At 44.9% G+C, this 19,635-nt stretch overlaps 1 protein-coding gene across 1 annotated transcript; it reads right to left on the bottom strand.

Moving 5' to 3' along the window:
- Positions 1–1,860: 1,860 nt before the first annotated feature.
- Positions 1,861–18,541, bottom strand: LOC130195016 (zinc finger protein 536-like). The gene is made up of 4 exons (XM_056416247.1): positions 18,533–18,541; positions 16,486–18,142; positions 10,191–11,087; positions 1,861–2,324 (listed from the first exon to the last, which is right to left on the bottom strand). Exons 1-4 carry the CDS (start codon positions 18,539–18,541, stop codon positions 2,089–2,091), a joined length of 2,799 nt encoding a protein of 932 aa, XP_056272222.1. The 3' UTR covers positions 1,861–2,088.
- Positions 18,542–19,635: the final 1,094 nt, after the last annotated feature.

A 19,635-nucleotide genomic window follows, 5' to 3' on the forward strand; every position in this document is an offset into this window, starting at 1 on the left:
TTTCCTGCAGGTAAACAGGATGTCATTCTCAGCAAAAGGTCAAGGTGAGCCGCAGCTCCGCTGGATAAAATACAGGAATTCGGCATCTGCGTGTTTCACTTGTCTGTCAAGCCAATCAGGCTGTGGAGGCACGACAAGACCCGATAATATGCAAACTGCCTTTTCAGATGAAGCGGTGACACGGCGAGTCCTCGAGTTCAAACGTGAAACAACACCGGGCGTGCGTCTGAACACAGGGCCGTACGCTGGAACGATGAGCAGCAGAGCCCGAGTGTGACATTGACTACGGTTGTGAGACGTTAACTAAAACATTCATCACCGTTAGGCGTGATTAACAAACTTCCCCTGCATTAATTAAAGGCCCTGCTTAAAGGGAAAGTGCGCTTAATTAGGAGGTTTGACAGGATGAGGCCTTGGGGATGATCCATATCCACAGGGCTGTTGGAGGGGCTCAAGTGACAGAATGTCCACAAACGCTGTGAGTTTTCGGAGCATTTCTTCAAATCGCACAAAACTCTGTGCCCTTGGTCAAATCACAAGCTGGTCTGGTCCGGCTCGCCATGGCTCTGAGAAACTATTGACAGGTATGACAGGTCTCCGATTAGCCAGTCAGCTGGAGGCCCAGACCTTGTCACCTGTCAGCTCGAGAGATGAAGAGTCGAGTGAGCAGATGAGGAGGAGGAAGAGGGCAGGGGGAGAAATTGAGGGGGAAAAGAGAGGCGAGAAAGCAGTGGTGGCGTAGAGCGCTGACGGGATACACACAAATACAAGAAGCAGCGATACGACTGCATGTATATCAGGACTGAGTCACCTGTGTTTGTGAAGCAGTCCATTACAACAACCAGAGGGTTTACGGATGACAAACGTGTACCCGAAGAATCTGTGATTGGATCGGGGCTTAAGGGGCCGGCGCGTCTCCGAAGGGAAACCGGGAAGAGGCGAACCGACGCCGAGTGGAAGAAAGAGGGAGAGATGGACGGGATGGAAAGGGGACAGTAAACGAATGTCAGAGGGCCCAGGCGTGGAGACAGTGGCAGAGTGGGTGGGCTTTGACAGACACATCTCACACAGGCTGACAGCTCCGTCAATAGCCCCAGGATGGCCACCCTGATTGACAGCGAGCAGGTGGCGCATGAATGGAGTTGTCAGGCCGACTGTCAGTCAAAGTCACATCGCTGTGGCTACAAGGCCCCGGCTGAACAGGCACACAGCTGCCCAAGGTGATCTCTGGGTGTACAGGCAGGCTTCTGGCACAGGAGGCTGAGGCACCTCAGATCATGCTAAAATTACCATGCACGGCAGGGGCAGCGCACAATAGCCCTGTTGATTGGGCCTATTTCATACTAGTGGGCAGATCCGGTGCATACACACATGGCCGGTTCCACTCAATTTACAAAAAAACGTAAGAAAAAAAGCATTCGAATGTACTATCGATGCATCTCTGCAGTTTTTCCATTTCCTTGGTTCCCCTTAATTGAGCATTGTTCCAGCACGAGGGCATGAAGCATAGGAGTTAATGGGCAATAATTATATGTGAGAGAAGCTTTCTCCCTGGAGTGGAATCCAGAACGAATGGACGCTCCGATGTGCAACATTCTACTTCATTACATCTGCCGCGATTAAAGCCCGAACATCTGGCACCGTATCCTGACAGATAGACGAGACTTCTGGACTGGAAGGGAAATCGAGCAATATTTACAAAAATGTAACACAGGATATTTACTGGATGAAAGAGCAAGTGCTTTGGGCAGCCACGGTACATTCGCCCTATCGGACAAGTGTTGAACTGATAGATGCGTGTAAACACGAGCAAATCGTTTGGACAATTCTGACGAAATGAACGGCACTAAATACCCTCGCTACACTTTCACATCACAACGGACTTTATTAATATTATTATAGGCAGCTTCTTTGCTACAGATAAATACGTACTGTGGTTCTTCAAGTAAACACTGGAATGTACATCAAGGTTGGTTGTTAACTCTTTTTTTTTTTTTTTTTTTTTACAATTTCAATCATTCTAACCTCTTCGAGGTGAAGCTAAAACAATAATCACAACTGTCTGTATCTGCTGTTGCCGTGGCAAAGTCAAGTCCCACAGAGTGATGTCATGCCAATCTGGTCTCTTCCCGGCTCGAGATGATCTCCCAGGATGCTCTGAGGCAATCCGGAGGGCCTCTGGGGCGTGTGCGAGCGGCGCAGGCGGCGGTCGGGGTAGAGGCTGTTGTCAAAGGGCTTGCGGTGGACACAGAGGACGTGGGTCTTCAGGTTGCCCTTCTGGGAGGCGCTGTAGGGGCAGTACCTGCACTGGAATGGCTTCCGAGCTTGGAAAGAGAAAGAAGGCAGAAAGAGAAAACAGAAAACAAACTTAATAGAGTTGCAGAGCTCAAACCTCGACCCAGCTGACCACAATCCAAACAGGCCGACACCTCAGAACTTGTAACACCCTGTTCTGTTTCTCCTGTGTTCCGTGTCTCCTATGTCTCCTATGTCTCCTCTGTCTCCAATGTCTCCTATGTCTCCTCTGTGTCTTCTCTATCTTAATTGTTTAATTCCCTGCACCTGCCCTCAGCCACTCTTGTCTCGTTAGTCTGATGTCGTACACCTGTGTTTCCCCCCCTATATATTGTGTCAGTCTTTCCCTTGTCTCCTGTCGGATAATCGTCTATAGATGTGTGTCCTTTTCCCGTCGTCCTGTCCGTGTTCCTGGTTCTGCCTGTTGATCCTGCCTGAACCTGAATTCTCTACCTGCCCCTTTTGGACCTTGTTTTTTGTAAACTGTTTTGCCTCATTAAAGAGTGCTTTTTTTTATTCATATTGCGTCCAGCCTGTCTCTCTGTGCCTGAGCCTCACCCCGTCACTAGAACCTGACAGAACGAGACAGTCGGTGGCGTTGTGGCGTGCCACCGGGTGCTGATCGAGAACACGCTCTGTGAACATGACACAACAATTCTGGATATTTAATGTATTTTCAGAGGTCATGTTTCCCAGATGTTATCAAGTGAGAAGTTAAACTTTAACAGAGAGAGGGAGAGAAAGTCTCACAAGTTCCCCATTAGTTAGAGTGGGCGAGAACATTTTGTATGTCTAAACATGTGTTCTCGTAACACTGTGACACGTCACCGGCTGACTTTTTTTTCTTCTTAATAATAAAGGCCAGCAAGTTCTAATGCATCGTAACATATTTCCTGTTAAATTTTAATCATGTAAAAGTTTATCTTTTTTGGCGAAGACAGATTGCGTTACAAAGGATACACAAAATATTTAGGCTATAACATCTACAATGTTACAAATGACCACAGATTCTTCATCCTGTTAGAAAGGCATGAAGATGCTGATAAGCACTAAGAAATGCTACTAAATGCAATAAGTTAATAAAAAATTTAAAAAACAGAAACCTCACTATCCACCTCTAAAGATGACCCTAATTGATGTGAGATTACTGACTGTTCAATCTCTTGGTTAAAAATGATGCAAAGTTAGACAATGTAGACTACTCGCCTCCAACACACACACACACACACACAAACAAATAAACACACACGCACACACACACGTGTTGACTTGAGGAATGACGTCTGCAGCTGGGAGGCGAGGCGCGCCAAAACTTTGTGTCTCTCCGCTGCCAATTATGTGAATCTGCATGACAAAGCACGGAGTGCACCTTTAATATCCGAACAACAAAGCATCCCGCTAATGGCTTCCAGAGGTTTGCGTGACCGCAGTAAAAAATCAGCATGACACCAAAGCCCGAAGGTGGAGTTAAGATCAAAAGTAAAGCTGCGGATGACTCATTTACCTGCCCACCCCGACAGGCACGTGTCCGTGTTCACTGCTCTGCTATTTCTGAGATGTTACTTCATATAATGGCTTTCTCTTTCCCCCTCGGTCTAACGTTTTAATGTGTTTCTCTGTGATTCATGGTTACAGTAAACCATTATATGCTGATGTCATTTGACATCACTTCCCAAAAATTGAGAGCTGTCTCAGCCTTTTCACCCCGCCCTCGCCTCTTCCTCTCTAGCGTGCTCTTCGTCAGAGCCGAGACAGCTGTACGCGGCTGAACACCCGCTTTCACATCTACATAAAAAAGGTGTTTTTGGGGGGTAAAGTGGGAAAACTCACAGACGGTGTGAGCAATAAAGGGTAATGCTCCATCTGTTGGTGTATAATAACCTGATGGCCGTAAAGGACACACACAGGCATTCACACACAAGGCAGAGAGGATACGGCCTGACACATCTGAATATCATCAGGATGGCACCGAGGGTTGTGTGCAGGGCCGGAGTGGGGCCACTTTTCAGCCCGGGAATTTCAGGCTCAAGACCAGCCCACTTTTTTCATGGTATAGTGGAAATTGGATAAATGAAGCAACAGTTCAGCTCTTACTATCCTGTAGTTCTTTTATTAATACCATGGTCCAACAAATAATGTAACGGTTAAATACAACAATAATAATCCACTTAAGATGAGAAGTTAACAAAAAATATGCACAACATTAAAAAAGGCAGAAGGGCATAGCAGGGGTGTCAGACTCAGATGAGGCAGTAGGCCAGATTTGTTGGAGTGAGACCTCATGGGGGCCGTCATGGTCATGGTCATTATCATTTTTCTGCATGAGTATTATATAGTGGTGATTTACTCCTTTACTACACCCACTTCTGAGCAAACAATGCATATTGGTTCATCAAGTACTGTACTGCTCTTTCTTAGAATATATAACTTTAATTCATATAGTGTCCACTGTTATCCTCTCTACCTGTCCCTGTAGTCATGGCCTCCTCATTGCAAATGTCAGGCTCATCATTTTCAGCAGGAGACTGTCTTATCTGCTGCTCCGAAGCTACAAAGAAAAATTAAGTCATATTACTGCATACTTCAATATCAATAGTATATATCAATATTTGCAAAGTCTATGGATCACCATATTTTGGGTGATATAAAAAGGCTAATATTTTAATTAAATTTAATATTTTGCTTGGGAATAGGTTGACAACGCTACAATGATATTAATCAAGGCTACAACGTTAGCCGAATAGTTATGTTGCTAATCATTAGGCCTTTGTCTCTCTTTACCAGTTGCCACTTGTGTTTGTCCTCTTGAAAATAAATCGGTAAGCTTGGCACATTTGGCAGCATCCTCCTCCAATGGCTTTCCTTTTTTCAACCTGGCTTTTTCAGCCCTTCCTGCCCTCTTCCTCCTGTCCTTCCTCCCTGACGCGTATCGTTGCGGTCGGGCCCGCCCAGCTATCCGTAGCTGAGAAAACTTTTTGGAAAAGACGGCTAAGGACCGAACCAACTCTATTTTGGAGGGGTGAAGTTCTCCTCTCCCAAACTGAGTTGGTTGAGTTCCATAATGGACTGAACCAACTCTATTATTTGGGAGGGGTGAACTTCCTCGCATGGTACAACCCATGCAGAGGCTGCGGTGTCAGAATGCGGAACGTGTGTATCCCACTTTAAGAGAAGATGGACTAACGTGACAAATGTCAACAAATAAAATTCTCGACCGGCCCAGAAGTGAAGCGGCCCACCGGGAACTCTCCCGATTCTCCCGATTACCCACCCCGGGCCTGGTTGTGTGTGTGTGTGTGTGTGTGTGTGTGTGGGGGGGGGGGGGGTTCTGCCTGGGAGGAACAATAGTAAAAGAAAAGCTTTGTTATAATCCAGGTACAGCGCAATCTGTGGTATTAAACTCAAATGTCTCTTTTTTAAGCCTCAATTAATAGAAAAGGATCAAATAGGAAATAGGGGTGCATAGAATTTTTTTTACAATTATCTGATACTGTGTATCTTTTAATCTCACCTATTGTTTTACTTAAATATGCATATAGGAAACGGAAAAATTCCACTTTCCCAAAATTATACATGTCCATTGTAACTTGAGAGACTGAGCAGATTTACCTTAATCTTGTTAAAATCTTGTAAATGCACTCAGTCGATGTGAACGATCCCGAAGCCCATTACACGTTCATAAAGTCAGTTAATAATAAGCCAAAAGGTCTCGCGTTTGCATCAGTCGCTTGTTGCCCTGCTTGTCAGCCCCCTCGCCTTTCTTTCTCTCCCCCATCGTCTCCCTGGGTCGACTGTTCTTCCTTCCCTCCCACCAGAGGAGAGGGGAGGTCCAGGAGAGGGCAACCTCCAAATAAGTTCCATTAATCACAGGCCACAGTCTAATGTAACTAATATTTTACAATTAGAGGAGACAGCAGTGGGCTCGGAGCCATCCATCTCTTCACCACATGATTCTCCATTCATAGGCTGCTCCAGCCACCGTTTCAGAGCAGCCGCACACACTCAAATACAAATACACACACACACACACACACGGATGCACAAAATAGACTGCACAGGAAATGAGAGGGGTGGAATTGTATGGTGTTGAGAGAAAGAGTGAAGGAAGAACAGGATGAGTGATGACTGACTTTGACTCTGTGTAGTACTGACATTGGACTGCATTAAGGGACAGTTCTGGTTTATTACAACTTGGGTTTTGTGTAATTTTGGCCACCATTTGCATCTGTTATGATAACATTATACTCACCAGAGTTATTGCTGAGATCTGGGAGCACGGCAACATCACTATAACGAAGTCAGACAAGAAACACGGGCAGTCAGACAGTGAGACAGATTGTAAACAAGCTAACAGTACAGCCAGATCATCTTTCACAGGAAACTTGCACAACTACAGCATGTACGCTCGGTCACAGATGAACCAGGAAGTCATGAACTGTGATGGTGTTTACTGTAGATAGTTTGGCTTGTAATTCCATCGTTGATCTTAGACTCTCAAAAAGCGTTCAGCTAACCTCAGAGTTTGTTAGAAAACCGTAAAACTATTTGACCACTTGTGTTTCTTGCCTCCTCAAATGTCTTTCCTTTTTTTTTTTTTAGCTAAATCACCATTAAAGTGTCCAGTACGTAACTTTCTGTAAAACCACAGTGTTGTTTTTTTACTTCTCAGGTTTATGTACAAATTTAACAAAGGAAATCTAATGTTTTTTTCGTGAGTGTAAGAGGTGCTGTTACTAGGCAGATTTCAGACAGAGCCAGGCTTCCTATTTCCAGTCTTTATGCTATCTATGCTCACCTCATCATGGCTGTAATTTCACATTTAATGTACAAAGTGACAGAGTGGTGTCTTCTTATTTAACTGTCAGCAAGAAAACAAAAAAAACTGTATTCCAAAACGTCAAACTATTCCTTTCTCTTGTGTTAAGCAGAGCTGTGAACTAAACAACATGCATGAGTAGCACAGGAGCCGTCTATAAACTTCTGATTAGACTATATTCTAAAAAATCTGAGGTTATCAAAGTGAGGTCCAGACAGTTTCAGTGAATGGAAGTGAAAAAAGAAAGAAAAAAGCCATATTAGCTTTTACATTAGTTGTCAAAAGATGATGACATAGAGTGTGTGTGTGGTTTGCTTAAAGAGATCCAGAGATATCAGGGATTTCACCTGTTTCTCTGCCTTGGGACAGACTTTTTTAATGTATTTTGTGTAATCTGAAGTCATGTATGCCGAACAATATTTGGCAATCTCTGCTCAATTGTTGAGTGTTTATGGGATCAAATAACAAAACATCGGCATCCAGGTTTTGAGACATGGCCCACAGCCTACTACTGTGAAACCTTTTGCTTTAAACATATTTACTGAATGCCAAAGTTTGACTTTCATTTTCGCAAAGTTCTTCTGGTGGCTTGCGTTTAACCTATATTTAACATTTGAGAACGTTGGCTTCCTTTGTGTCAGAGAAATGTAGAGAAACCACTTTTAGTTTGCTATTGGCATTCAAACTCAAATATTGTATCGTCACTATATCAGAAAGGTCAGTGCATATTTGCGTTAGTTTGTACGCATGTATATGTTTGCACCTGTACGCATGAATTCCCGTGTGTGTGTGTGTGTGTGCGGTGAGAGTGTGTTGTGTGTCACAGGCTGAGATAATGACCATGATGACAGTGGCGGGGCCGACGGGGGCCAGAGGAGCTGAATGGTGACGGATGACAGAGGGCTGAGCTCTGATGGCACACAGACAGTGAGTGATGACTGCACATCCTTCCCAGTGCTCCACCCTTCATTATCTCTATGGGGAGAAGCACAGCACAAAGGCTGGCCGAGCTGCCCTCTCGCTGCCCTCAAACGACATCTGCTCATGGAGACAGCCGCACTACCGCTCCTCTTTCACCTCGCTGTCGCTCCATCTATCTCCATCTATGGTGATCTTTCTCGCTCCTTTTCTCTTTCCTTTTTCTCTCGCTCTCTGTCACCCTCTTCGCGGAGGGTATGCAGAGGTCAGACAATGAGATAATGACTCGCCCCTTTCAACCTTTCAAATCAGGGCCTTTTCTTCCTCTCTGTCTTCCGTTGTTCTTTCATTCTTAATCCTTTCTTTATTGATCTTCTCATATTCTCTTGTTCTCATGCGTCTGAGAGGCCTGATCTGACGTTGCCGAAGACACGGCTGGTTTACTTTCCTGGTTAACTGGTTTAAAGTTAGATGCACCCCGAGGCACCCGTGGCGCCACATGACTGTGTGTTCTCAAGAATAGTTGCCCTAATTGTGCCTGTGAAAAATGAGAGCATGCCATACATAATACCTGGTCCAGAAACATTTAGAGGTTTTGCCCCAGCTCTACTGATAGAGTGGTACATGTCGCCATCTAGTGGTTCAGTCCACGCAGTGCAGAGAAGAACGTTTTCTGTTTCACTCACAGGGGAGGGCTCAGGGAGACTAATGAGCATGCAGACAGGTTCAACCAGAGGTCACCATCTGGCCAATTACCACTGCTGGCACATTGGAGCCGACCTGAACTGTCATCACAAACACATCACTCCATGTCCAAACTGCCCGGCAATATGTCACCATGCCACTCGACGTGCCATACAGTATGGAGAGGATGGGGGGCAACAGGAGACAGCCCCCGTGACAAAGCCACCTGGTCAGCACTGCAGACAGGACAGCCTGCCGGGCCACCTGCTTAGTTCACTTTTAGAGGACACTCAATGGACTCTCAATGTCAGTTACTCATCTCAGTGTCCAGTTTGACTGACAGGTGTTTATTGTGTCTATGACATCTTCCTCCTCAGGGAGGGAGACATATACGGAGGATCAATATGCAGCAAACCAAAGGGATGCTTGAAATAACTCAGAGCAACCCACAAAAAAACACACACGCAGAATAATATGCGGTATGAGCAATTTGAACTATGACGTTTTTAAATGCCTATCTTTTTTCGTGTGTGTACTTCGAGCAACTGTATCAAAGGCGAGAAAGAAACATGAACAGTACGATGGCCGTGACAGGAGTTGAAGGAGAGGGGTGCTTTTTCGGCATATTATTATAGCCATCTGTACAATTAAATAGAAAACTACATCTTGCTGTTAGAATCATAAAGAAAGGGAACAGATGTGAATCCCTAATGGAGTTGACAGGCACTTTCCTGTCTTTCACATGAACATATTGAGTTTCTGAATAAGAGGGGGATCAGAGGGAAGGTGTATCATGTTGCACTCATAATACATGCATATCAAAGACCCCAGCTGTTGGATTCCCTCTCTGGAGAGACAGCATTATTAAATCTGCACTCAGCGAGCATATCACACCAGCACAAGAGTTTAAGCCTCTCCATCAGTGGGTTTCCATTGGTTTGGGTGATTTGTAACCTATCACACAAGGAGATTATATCATCCTTTAAAGTGTATGGTAATCAGTGTCGCACACCTGTGTCTTCTTTAGCTCTCATTTGAGATCAGAGATATAGAAAATACAAAAAAACTGAAGTGCTACAAGTATAAGGAAGGTGTGTTGTTTGTAATTGGCTTGAGTTACTTGCGCATTCACACTCACTCTTTACACTTCCGCGCTCAGGTGGTGGTGGTGGAGATGCTGCCAACAACTTTTTTTTGTGTTACATTTCTGTAACATCCTTGTCACACATGTTAGTCAGACATTTATAGTTAGAATTAAGTAAGCCAACTGTAATGTTGTTATATGGCCATCTGCAGCGGGCTATCACATGCAGATGGGGTGGCACAAAGCATCTGAAAGGAGATAACCAGATACAAATAAAATAAAGCGCAAAGACCAGCTTGTGTCCACTAGGTGGCAGTAGATGCCTTCAAATCCTAAGGCCGCTCTGGCTTCATCTTGATAACAGTGACAGGTGAATTTAACATCCATGCTCACCTGATGCAACATCTTTCTCCATGTTCCCAAAGTCGTTCCCAATGCCTTTGTGGGCGCCGGCAGGGACGCTGCTCAGGTTGGCCTGGGATCGGAAGAAGGAGAGGAGGCCGCCCTGCTGCTGGACTTGATCCGCCTGTCCTGGAGTCAAGTTCTCCAGAGAGGAGATGGGAGAATCCGACGCAGCTCTGCCCCAAAGTCCCAGCTTGTCGTGCTTCTTCTCGCCAGCACTCTGGAAATCCGGCTCCTCGGGCTCCAGGATAGTATTTTTCAGCATCATCCACTTGGCATCATCTTCGTCCCCCCTCCCGAGCTCCGATTTCTCAAATTCACCTTCGCCGTCGCGACACGTGGAGCCGGCGTCCTGTGCGTTCATCTCCTCTCTTGTTCCCTGCACCAAAAGGTCACACTGGGACGCAGGTTTCACGCCGAGTTCAGCCGCAGCGTTGGAGTAACTTTGTAGTCGGCGTGCGACGGAGGAGGAGAGTCCATTGCTGAAAATGCCAGCCATCTGAACCAGTACAGCCGGAGACATGCCTGAATGAGACATGGCAGACTCTGGCCTGAAAGACAAATCTAAAGGCTCATACTGGGACTTCCTGGTTAGAGCCGGGGAAGAGCCCTCGACACTCGCTTCTTTGTCAGCGAGCTCAGGCTGCTTGTTGATGAGCAGGGCATTTTCACCGAGATAGTGGGCTGGGCTCCAGTCCTCCCTGGATCTGGGTCTGAGTTTGGGGTTGGGGCTGGAGCTGCTGCTGCTACTGGTGGGCTGCAGTGGGGAAGAAAGATCCTTGCCGTTTTGCCAGTGGGGGAAGTGGTAGCGATCCAGATGGAAGCCGAGGGAGGCTGTCTGTGCAGCGGTGTAGTCGCTGGAGAGTGGACACCTGTAGACTTTCTCACCTAACACAGACAAAGACAGCCAAGACACACCACAATCCAAATCAAATTAGGAAACTGTGCGTATATGAGTCATACTGAGCACTCTGTTCTGAGAAAAGTATGTACCAACAACCGTTGTCTAAACATGAAAAATGTTGCAATCCCACACCAGGCTGAGTTGAATGATTTAAGCGCTGCCCTGCAGTAAATCAAGCTTGTAATCAGCTTTCAGCTCCAGTGATCCATCATTTTACAGTATGGACGCCACCACCATGTGCAATAAATACACCCAAAGATGTTAACACCAAACAAGATTCTTCCGGAAATAATAAACAGTCAAATTCAGAGCAAGGAGAACGAGGCAGATGTCGCAGACAAGAACCTCATTCCATCAAAACCAGTAAGTGGGTTCCCCAGTCAAAAATAACGAAGTCCAACATGTGAGCGGCTCTGATTAACCGCACCATGTACTGTCGCTGAGTTTATTTTTTTGCTTCAAAATTGTGTGTTGGAGCCATAATTCAAAAAAGTACAAAGTGTATTATTGTGGAGAATGACAACGGGTAATTTTTCTCCTTTTAGCCGATGAAAAATATCCGTGTGGAGACGAGATGTGATCCTGCTCACCATAACTTTTAATTAAAGGTAATTTAAATGTCTTCTTCCCTCTGTTTACCTACAGTTTAATCATTATAGCTATCACAGGAACTCCCTCCAGGGTTAAACACACTCCCTGTGACCATTTTGAGTTAGTGATTGTCTGAGACCTCAGCCTTGCACTGTCTTTAAACAGCCCAGCTGTTTTGCTGCCATTCCAATTACAGTAAAAGTCATCCGACGCCATTAAGCCACAAATATTGGCAGTTTATTGCTCAACACTCTCCTGGCATTTGAAGGTCAGGTCATACATTATACTGTGTCTTTTAGGGATGCGTCTGGGATTGGGAGATAAACCCACCACCATTAATTTAATTCTATGCATAGTGATGCCTTATTGTTCTTCTTTAATGGACTAATATCTGAGTTACAACAATGATTCATCCCCGCCAGAGAAATATCAATTTCATACACCTCAAGATCTGACCCTGAGGTAATTCTCTGAGGTAAATCCAAATCTAATGATCTGTAGTTGTTACTTTACTTTCTTTCCAACTTTAATAGAAAAACCACCGTTGTGAGGTAAATGGTAGTAAAAGAAGGGCTAGTTTGGACTTTTTGACTTTTCAAAGGTACAGAAAACATAAAATAAAGCCCACATATTACCTAAATAATAGCTGAACCTGATGAAATAGTAAAAATCACTGCTGAAATGTCAAATCCATGGCCCCGAACTGAAGGCAGTCGCCCCTGTTTGCACTGTGTGTGTGTGTCTACAGTGTGTACAGTGTGTTTGCTTCAATGTGTGCGTGTGTTGAGCGTGCGTGTCGACGTGCGTGTCTGTGTGAGAGCGGGAAACAGACTTCAACGGTGCCACACCCTTGTCTCCAGTAAGAAATAAAAAAATAAAAATCCAAACAGCTTAATGGAACTCGTGTCAGACGCGCCATACATCTCAATTATTCTGTGGCTTAAATTACGATGACATTACCGGCCAGCTTCCAATCTAGAAAACACATATCTGACCTCATCTTTCAGTGTGGACCTTCCTAAACCCATTTGCCAGCCTACATGAGCGCTGTAAACAACACAAAGAAGGAAGACTGCTTATTTCTTGTCCTCGTTTGGACGGGTGCCATCTTTGTGATTGCCTGGTTCATGCTAACTTAATCAGTTTAAGATTTACTTACACTGCCGAGGCTCACATTATGCGAGGGGAGTAATTTTAGAGCTTAGATTTATCAACCCAAAACTCCAATTACTGCATCATTACAAAGCCCAGCCTCTCTCACCTAATGCAGAGCAACTAATGAAGTGATGCGTATGAGTTATCCGCCCTTACTGGATGTGAAAGGCAGAGGAGAAAGGTAAATAAATAAATTAATTCCTCAAGTGAGCCCTGTCTATGGCAAAAGCATGCAGCTGGGCTCGGACGAGTGATTCATTTCATATGGAAATAAGCTTTAAGATTTACAACCATACATCACCGTCAATGCAATCACGGGCTCACATGCGATATGCTTACATAGGCATTTGGCAGTTATATTGTAGATATCAAACTCTATAGACAGTCAGGTGTTGGCTCTTTATGCAGTCAAGCACCTGAAATGCAAAGCAGAGGTACATGGGGTCTGGTTTGGTTTAAGATGAAACAGAGAGAGGGAGAGGGAGTAACACACAAGACAGGGGCACCAGATGTTCTTTGATGTTTATAATAGCATATATTATTAATATTAATTAGACCACATAGTCAATGACGCATTTGGGACGTTTCCAAGTCAATTAAGCCAAATGGCATTCAGGAGATGGTGGAACAATATTTCAAGGCAGGTGTTCAGAACTCCCTGGGTAAATCTTTTTATCTGCATGCTAGGAAAACAAGCATTTTGAGCTTAATTTGAGCCTCATATCTGCAATAATAATTAAAAAGAGGATTAAAAGACAGAAGTGACAGGGAGACAGAAAAGCCAACAGGTAATCAGTACCGACAAACCAGTGAGACAGATCTCTGAGTAAGAGCCGGATGTGTCGAGCCAGACACAGGGCCGAGTTAGATGAGGACCCGTTCGGTTAAAAGATGCTTTTACTGTCAGCAATCACAACGAAGAGACGGATGTAACTGGAACAGCCAAGTGGGAAGTGACACTGTAGAGCGGCTCGCTTTATCTGTGTTTCTGCTCGTATTACCAGTCGCAGCTTTACGGACGCTTATCATTTCTTAGCCGTCGCGTTTACAGTAAAATAAGTTTAAAGGCAAAGAAAAAGGGGACAAAACACATGTGGGGACAACATCATTACATGGTGTCTGCTCATTGACCTTAAGGTTAAGAGTATTGAATGGGTCTAATTAATAACTGTCAGAGCATTTTATGTTTGTTAAGCATGTTTTTATTCTGAGCCGGGATCTAACTGGTCCAATGTAGGTCAGAGGCCTGTAGCGTGCACCCTTCATTAGTCTATCATTTCAAGAAGAGTCGTTAGTCGTATACTCCCGCTTATAATTAAAGTCAAAGTGCATTTTCAAATCAGTCCTGGTGAGATATTGAGAGAAGTCATTCCTGACACGCGCCTTCTATTGAAATCGAAAAAATGCAATTTCTAATTTCAAATGCCGGCCGTCCGTAGTTAAAAATCTAAATCCAGCACTGTATTTGGAATGTATCGAGCAAAAGACGCCGTCTCTCACCCTGACAGCCATGACTGTACTATATTTGCTATCCATATTGAGAACATCAATAACTTCATGACCACCATAGGCTGACTATGAATAATGCAGCCAGTAATTCTGGACTAATCAATGTTCCTCAAGCTGAACATCTGGCAGTGGTAATTCTTCCTCAGCATCTCTGAATTAGAAAACACTCACTCTCCCTCGCTCTTCCTCCACGTCCAACCATCGACACAGACAGACTTGATCAGTTACAACCCCCCCCACCTCCGGGGGAAAAAAATGTATCCCTGTTATTAAACCCTCATCAAGTGGTGCGTGTTCTCCATATGTGTAGGATTTACCTATCTGTCCCGCAGCAGACCTGTGTGTTGAGCCAGGGCCAGCAGCGTGTGATTGTGTTAATTAATCTGTCATTGTGAGCGCAGGGAGCAGCTGCAGAGGTCTCTGGGATATATTGTCAGAGCTAAACAATGCGGTGCTAAGCCCCCAGAGTGAGTCTACCATTACACAAGACTAAGAACAGAGAGGAGAGGAGGAGAGGGGGAGCGAGAGCCTGCCGGATCCATCATTGACTAAAGCAATGACGCCTGACCTTTACAATGAATTAGTTTCCATGCTTAATATTGACTGAAATTAGAGTCTGATACTGAATGTGCCATCCCAGAACTGTGTGCACTCAAATCCTCAGCTAGCCAGCTATCATAAATGTGTCTGCAAGTGACACCGTATGGTGTTGGAGATAGGGGAGAAGAGGGAAAGTAAAAACAACAGAGTGTGAATATGTTTCTTAAAGAGCAACCAGAGAGGGATTTGGCCTTAGACGGCGAGCATTTACATGTAAATATGCAGATAGCAGTATGTGTCTACAATATGGAAAACAAAACATCTAATGAGATTAGACCTGATCCATTTATCTCCGCTATACGGCCATCATTTAAGAGGATGCTGGATCAAATCCCACAAGAACAGACTTGGACGAACATAACAGCAGCACTCCAGTGGAAAATAACCACAGTCGTAAGCTGATGAAGAAACAGAAGAAAAGTTTGGGTTTATTTTTCTTCTCTTAACAACACTGTTATAGCAGTAATTTAGGCTCATGATAACATGTTAGCAGGATGCCATGACAAGAAAGACATTTACCCAGAGAGCCGAATCATCCAAATCACCAGGTGGAACAGAAGACTATCAATAAAAATACCAGGTGGTAGATCAAATCATAAAAATCACTGGGTGGTATATATCAAATCATTAAAAACACCAGATGGCATGCATTAACATCTTGTGCCCCCGTAGGCAAGGGGTGGGGATGTGACGGATATAAAATAGAGGGTACTAATTATCCCTACAATTCAACATGATGCCATTATCTCTTAAAGGAAGACAAAGTCCTCGCACATGACAGTAATATCTGTGCTGCTGTTGCTGACCCTGCGCTTCATGTCCACCTCCACCAAGTGGGAAGAGAGACGAGGCCACAGCTGTCACTTCGCTTGCTGTGCTCCCATTTTCAGAGGAAAACATATAGACAAAACGATGAGATGCACTGATTGTTTCCTTTGTTGTGGTGTTCTAAGCTGATTTAATTCGAGCACTGTCATCTTAGCAAAAACACCTGAGAAACGGGGATTCAATTTGTTAATAAGGAGCACTTGCAAGACAAAGATAAAAACCATGTCAACTGTTCTGGTTGGAATCCAGGTGACTCCCTGCCTCTCTGCGTCTCTGCTGTCAATTTAAGTAATACGAATTCACCAAAACAAAGTTACAAATAATCAAATAAATAACGGTAAAAAATCGAAGCAACAGAAGAAGAGATATTCATATTTTTAAATCGTAGTATGGGTTTAAGCTCCATAAACACTCGATCTTACAGTTCCCATAATGCAATTAATAGTGTCATTTGTTCGACCCTGATGATGTTGTCGAACTTGTAGAAAGCACGAAAATATACATGATATATTATATATATATATACATATTATATATATATATATATAAATATTATATATATATGTATATATATATTATATATACATATATATATAATCATAATATATATAGATTATATATATTATATATATATATTTATATAAATTATCCTGCTACTCAAAAACTTCTGAAAATAGATCTTTCCATGTTTCCAATTACCTGTAGCCGGAGAGGAGGATTGCGGTCGATGGTCGAGGCCGCTGCCAGAGTGGGAGCTCCCCGTCTCTGTGAGCATCTCTTTCTGCCCATGGCGAGGGCTACCGGCTCTGCTGTTGGCCTTCGCGTCGGGGTCGCCGAGACCCACTTTGCCATCGTCGGCGGGGACGCATCTCTCGGGCAGGTAGGAGGAGCTCTGCTGCTGGTCTTTAAGACCGAACAGTTGCTGTTCAACTGGCAGCCCCGGTGTCATGATCTGCCACCCTGGGTAGCTGCTGCTGCTGCTGCTAGTGGTGAGAGCATCTCTGTTAGACATAACCTTCTGCAGATAGTCCATGCTAGTGGAGCTCAGTGGAGGGTGGAGATGATTTAAACCCAGTAAGGAGGAGCTCTCTGCATCAGTCAAAGGGCCTGGACCTGAGGAAATCATCCTCCCTAACATCTCCTTCACCTTCATGTCCACGCCAGCTGTGGCGAGCAGCTGGTTGTACACTTGATGGTCGGCTCTCTTGGCCGTGAGGAACCTGTTGTGGATGCGGGTGATGTACTGCGAGTACAGGTTGCTCTGGTGGTCTTGTGTCAGGTTCTCCATGTTCACGGAGGTCTCGTGTTCAGCCGGGAGGTTACGCTTGGCAGCCAGCTTATTGAGGTGGACCTTCATGTGGTTCTTGAGAAACCAGGGTTCCTTGAAACGACGGCCGCAGATCTGACAGCAGTGCTCAAAGGAGTCCTTGTGTTTCCTCATGTGACCCTTCAGGAACCAGGCCTGGCTGAACGTCTGGCCGCACACCTCGCAGGGGAATTCGCCAGCGGGCCTCTTCTTGTCACCGGTCCCCATGGTGGGCTTCTGCCCTGATGCCGAATCGGCGGTTATATGCGTCGTCTCCACGTGGCCGATGAGCTCCTCCTCCTGTGAGGCCGCGAACTCGCACAAGGTGCATTTATAGGGTTTATGTAGAATCCGGATGTGGCGCTCGAGCTCCTGCTGCTTCCTGAACTTTCCCTTACAGAATGAGCAGCGGAAGCCGATGGGTTGGGCCTGGATGGGATCCTCGTGGATGGGAGTCACCTTAGGAGACGTGGATGTGTGCGGCTGGCTCTCTGCAGCAGCAGACATGGTTAAGAATGGCGGTTGTGTCGGGAGGGTCTGCAGCAGTTGGGGCTTTTGAAGTTGGTTCATATTGGATGTTTGCTGTTGGCCGACGCGACCGGCGCGCGTCTGCCTGTCCCTTATTATCGCCCTTTCCTCAAGCTCGTGGAGCAATCTATTCTCCTCTCTAATCCGCCCGCGGCCTTTACCCGGAATGCCTTGCTTGTGAGTACGAAGGTGTATCTTCAGGTTGCCCTTCTGGGCAGCCCTGTGGTCGCAGTACGGGCACTTGAAGGGCTTCTCGCCGGTGTGTGTGCGCATGTGAAGGGACAGAATGCTGTTGAAGCGGAAGCGCTTCCCACACAGCGGGCAGGGGTACTTCCTGTTTTTGCGACTGTCCTCCTGGGTGGAATGTACCTGGGAGACGATGCTTTGATTGGTGACTCTCAAGAACTGGGAAAGCTCTGCTCTCCCGTTCATGCTGCTGAGAATCCTTGCATCCATGATTTGATTGGCCAGAAGCGCCATCTGGCTCCTAATTGGGTGGGTGGACGGGGTAATGAAGCTGTTCTTTCAAGCACTGGCTGATGTTACAGTATGGTGGTCAGGGGGTGTCTGTGTGGGACGATCGGAAGGTTACCAGTGAACTGCTGACTGTTTGTACTTATTCAGTTGAAACAGGATGTGGACTCATGCTGTTCAGATGAAATGTCTGTTTGTTGAAGCCCAGACCTAAAAAGAAAACAAAAGGAGCATAAGGTTATTGTAATTCTGCCAAAACAAATACATTATTCCAATACAAAAAATGTCCAGCTCAGAAAGAACAAGAATACGTGAGTATATTGTGAGTGGGGCTCTGAGCTGTCAATTAACGATGTTAATCTGGATTTCTGCAGCTGCTGTATAATGCCAGTGATGCACCACAAATGGGTCAGGAAATAGAGCAAAGTAAGTTCTGACTCTCGTCATCCTGTCTTAATGTATACCTGTGGTTTTAGATTATTGTTCCAGACGCTAGAAAACGCTGATTAGGTCTAACCACAAAGGCTTCCTCAACAAATAACTCATCTTTACCAACGGGTGAGGTGAGTATCTTTGTCTTGATCTCATTTTGTACTGAGACACGATACTAAAGCAGCACAAACATCAAAGACCGTCTGCCTCTACTTGCCCTTCCTTTGCATTTCACAAATCTGCACTTACAAAGAAAAAATAAGATTAAAGTTAAGCTTTTTCAGCAGGTCTATTGCATATTTGAATAAAACCTTTACCCGGATAATGATGTCAGAGGAGTACTAAGGGAAATAAACAACTTGATGATCCACAACATGCAAACTACAGTTAAAGGAAGAACAAATGGAAAGCTAAAATATGCTTCATTTCTCCCACGCCATGCTCCCCCCCACCCCTTTTTTTCCCCTTTTATTTTTTTTATTCAACTGCAGCAGCAAAACAAAGCTTCAAATTCACATCGCGCTACAATGGTAGAGGTCACATAAGCGAGCCCTGCACAGCTCTAGTGCAGCACCAAAGGGCACAGAACAAAGCCGGCACTGTCCGCACTGAATTAACACAGGCTTACATCATCCTGGACGGCAACTGTCATAAAAAAAGATGTACACACAACCACCACACAGATAAAAAGCTGGCAGGCTGGCAGCAGAAGTGTGAGCGGTGTCAGAGAATAAATGTAACTGCTATTTGGCCTAATCATATCTGACAAGAAAAAAAGTGAGTAAATTGTATTATAATACAGTAGATCCACTTCATATTCCTTAACCCGGTATTCCTGAGCACCAAAACAGTGAGGTGGGGAGGGGGAGGGGGTGTCAAAGAATGTCTGTCCCCCCCCCCCCCTGCCTCCCGCCAACTCTCATGGATTACGGTCATTTGAGCTATTATCGCATTTTAATCTATTAATGTCATTACTGTACTGTAGCCTTGGATGTGTAATATTGTACAGTGTATCCACTGTGAAGGCTGCATCCAATCAATAATGATTGATCATACTAAACTTCCAATGGCTTCGCATCTGCAGCATCAAATAACTTGGAATATTGAAT

This window comes from Pseudoliparis swirei, chromosome 6 (assembly GCF_029220125.1).
Source record: "Pseudoliparis swirei isolate HS2019 ecotype Mariana Trench chromosome 6, NWPU_hadal_v1, whole genome shotgun sequence".
Classification (NCBI taxonomy): Eukaryota; Metazoa; Chordata; class Actinopteri; order Perciformes; family Liparidae; genus Pseudoliparis; species Pseudoliparis swirei.

Excerpts from the sequence above, each read along its gene's own strand:
- LOC130195016 (XM_056416247.1), bottom strand. Across the intron at positions 11,088-16,485 it reads ATCCTCCTCTCCGGCTACAG|GTGAGAAAGTCTACAGGTGT; the intron begins GTAATTGGAAAC and ends TGTCTGTGTTAG. Across the intron at positions 2,325-10,190 it reads GGAGAAAGATGTTGCATCAG|CTCGGAAGCCATTCCAGTGC; the intron begins GTGAGCATGGAT and ends TCTCTTTCCAAG.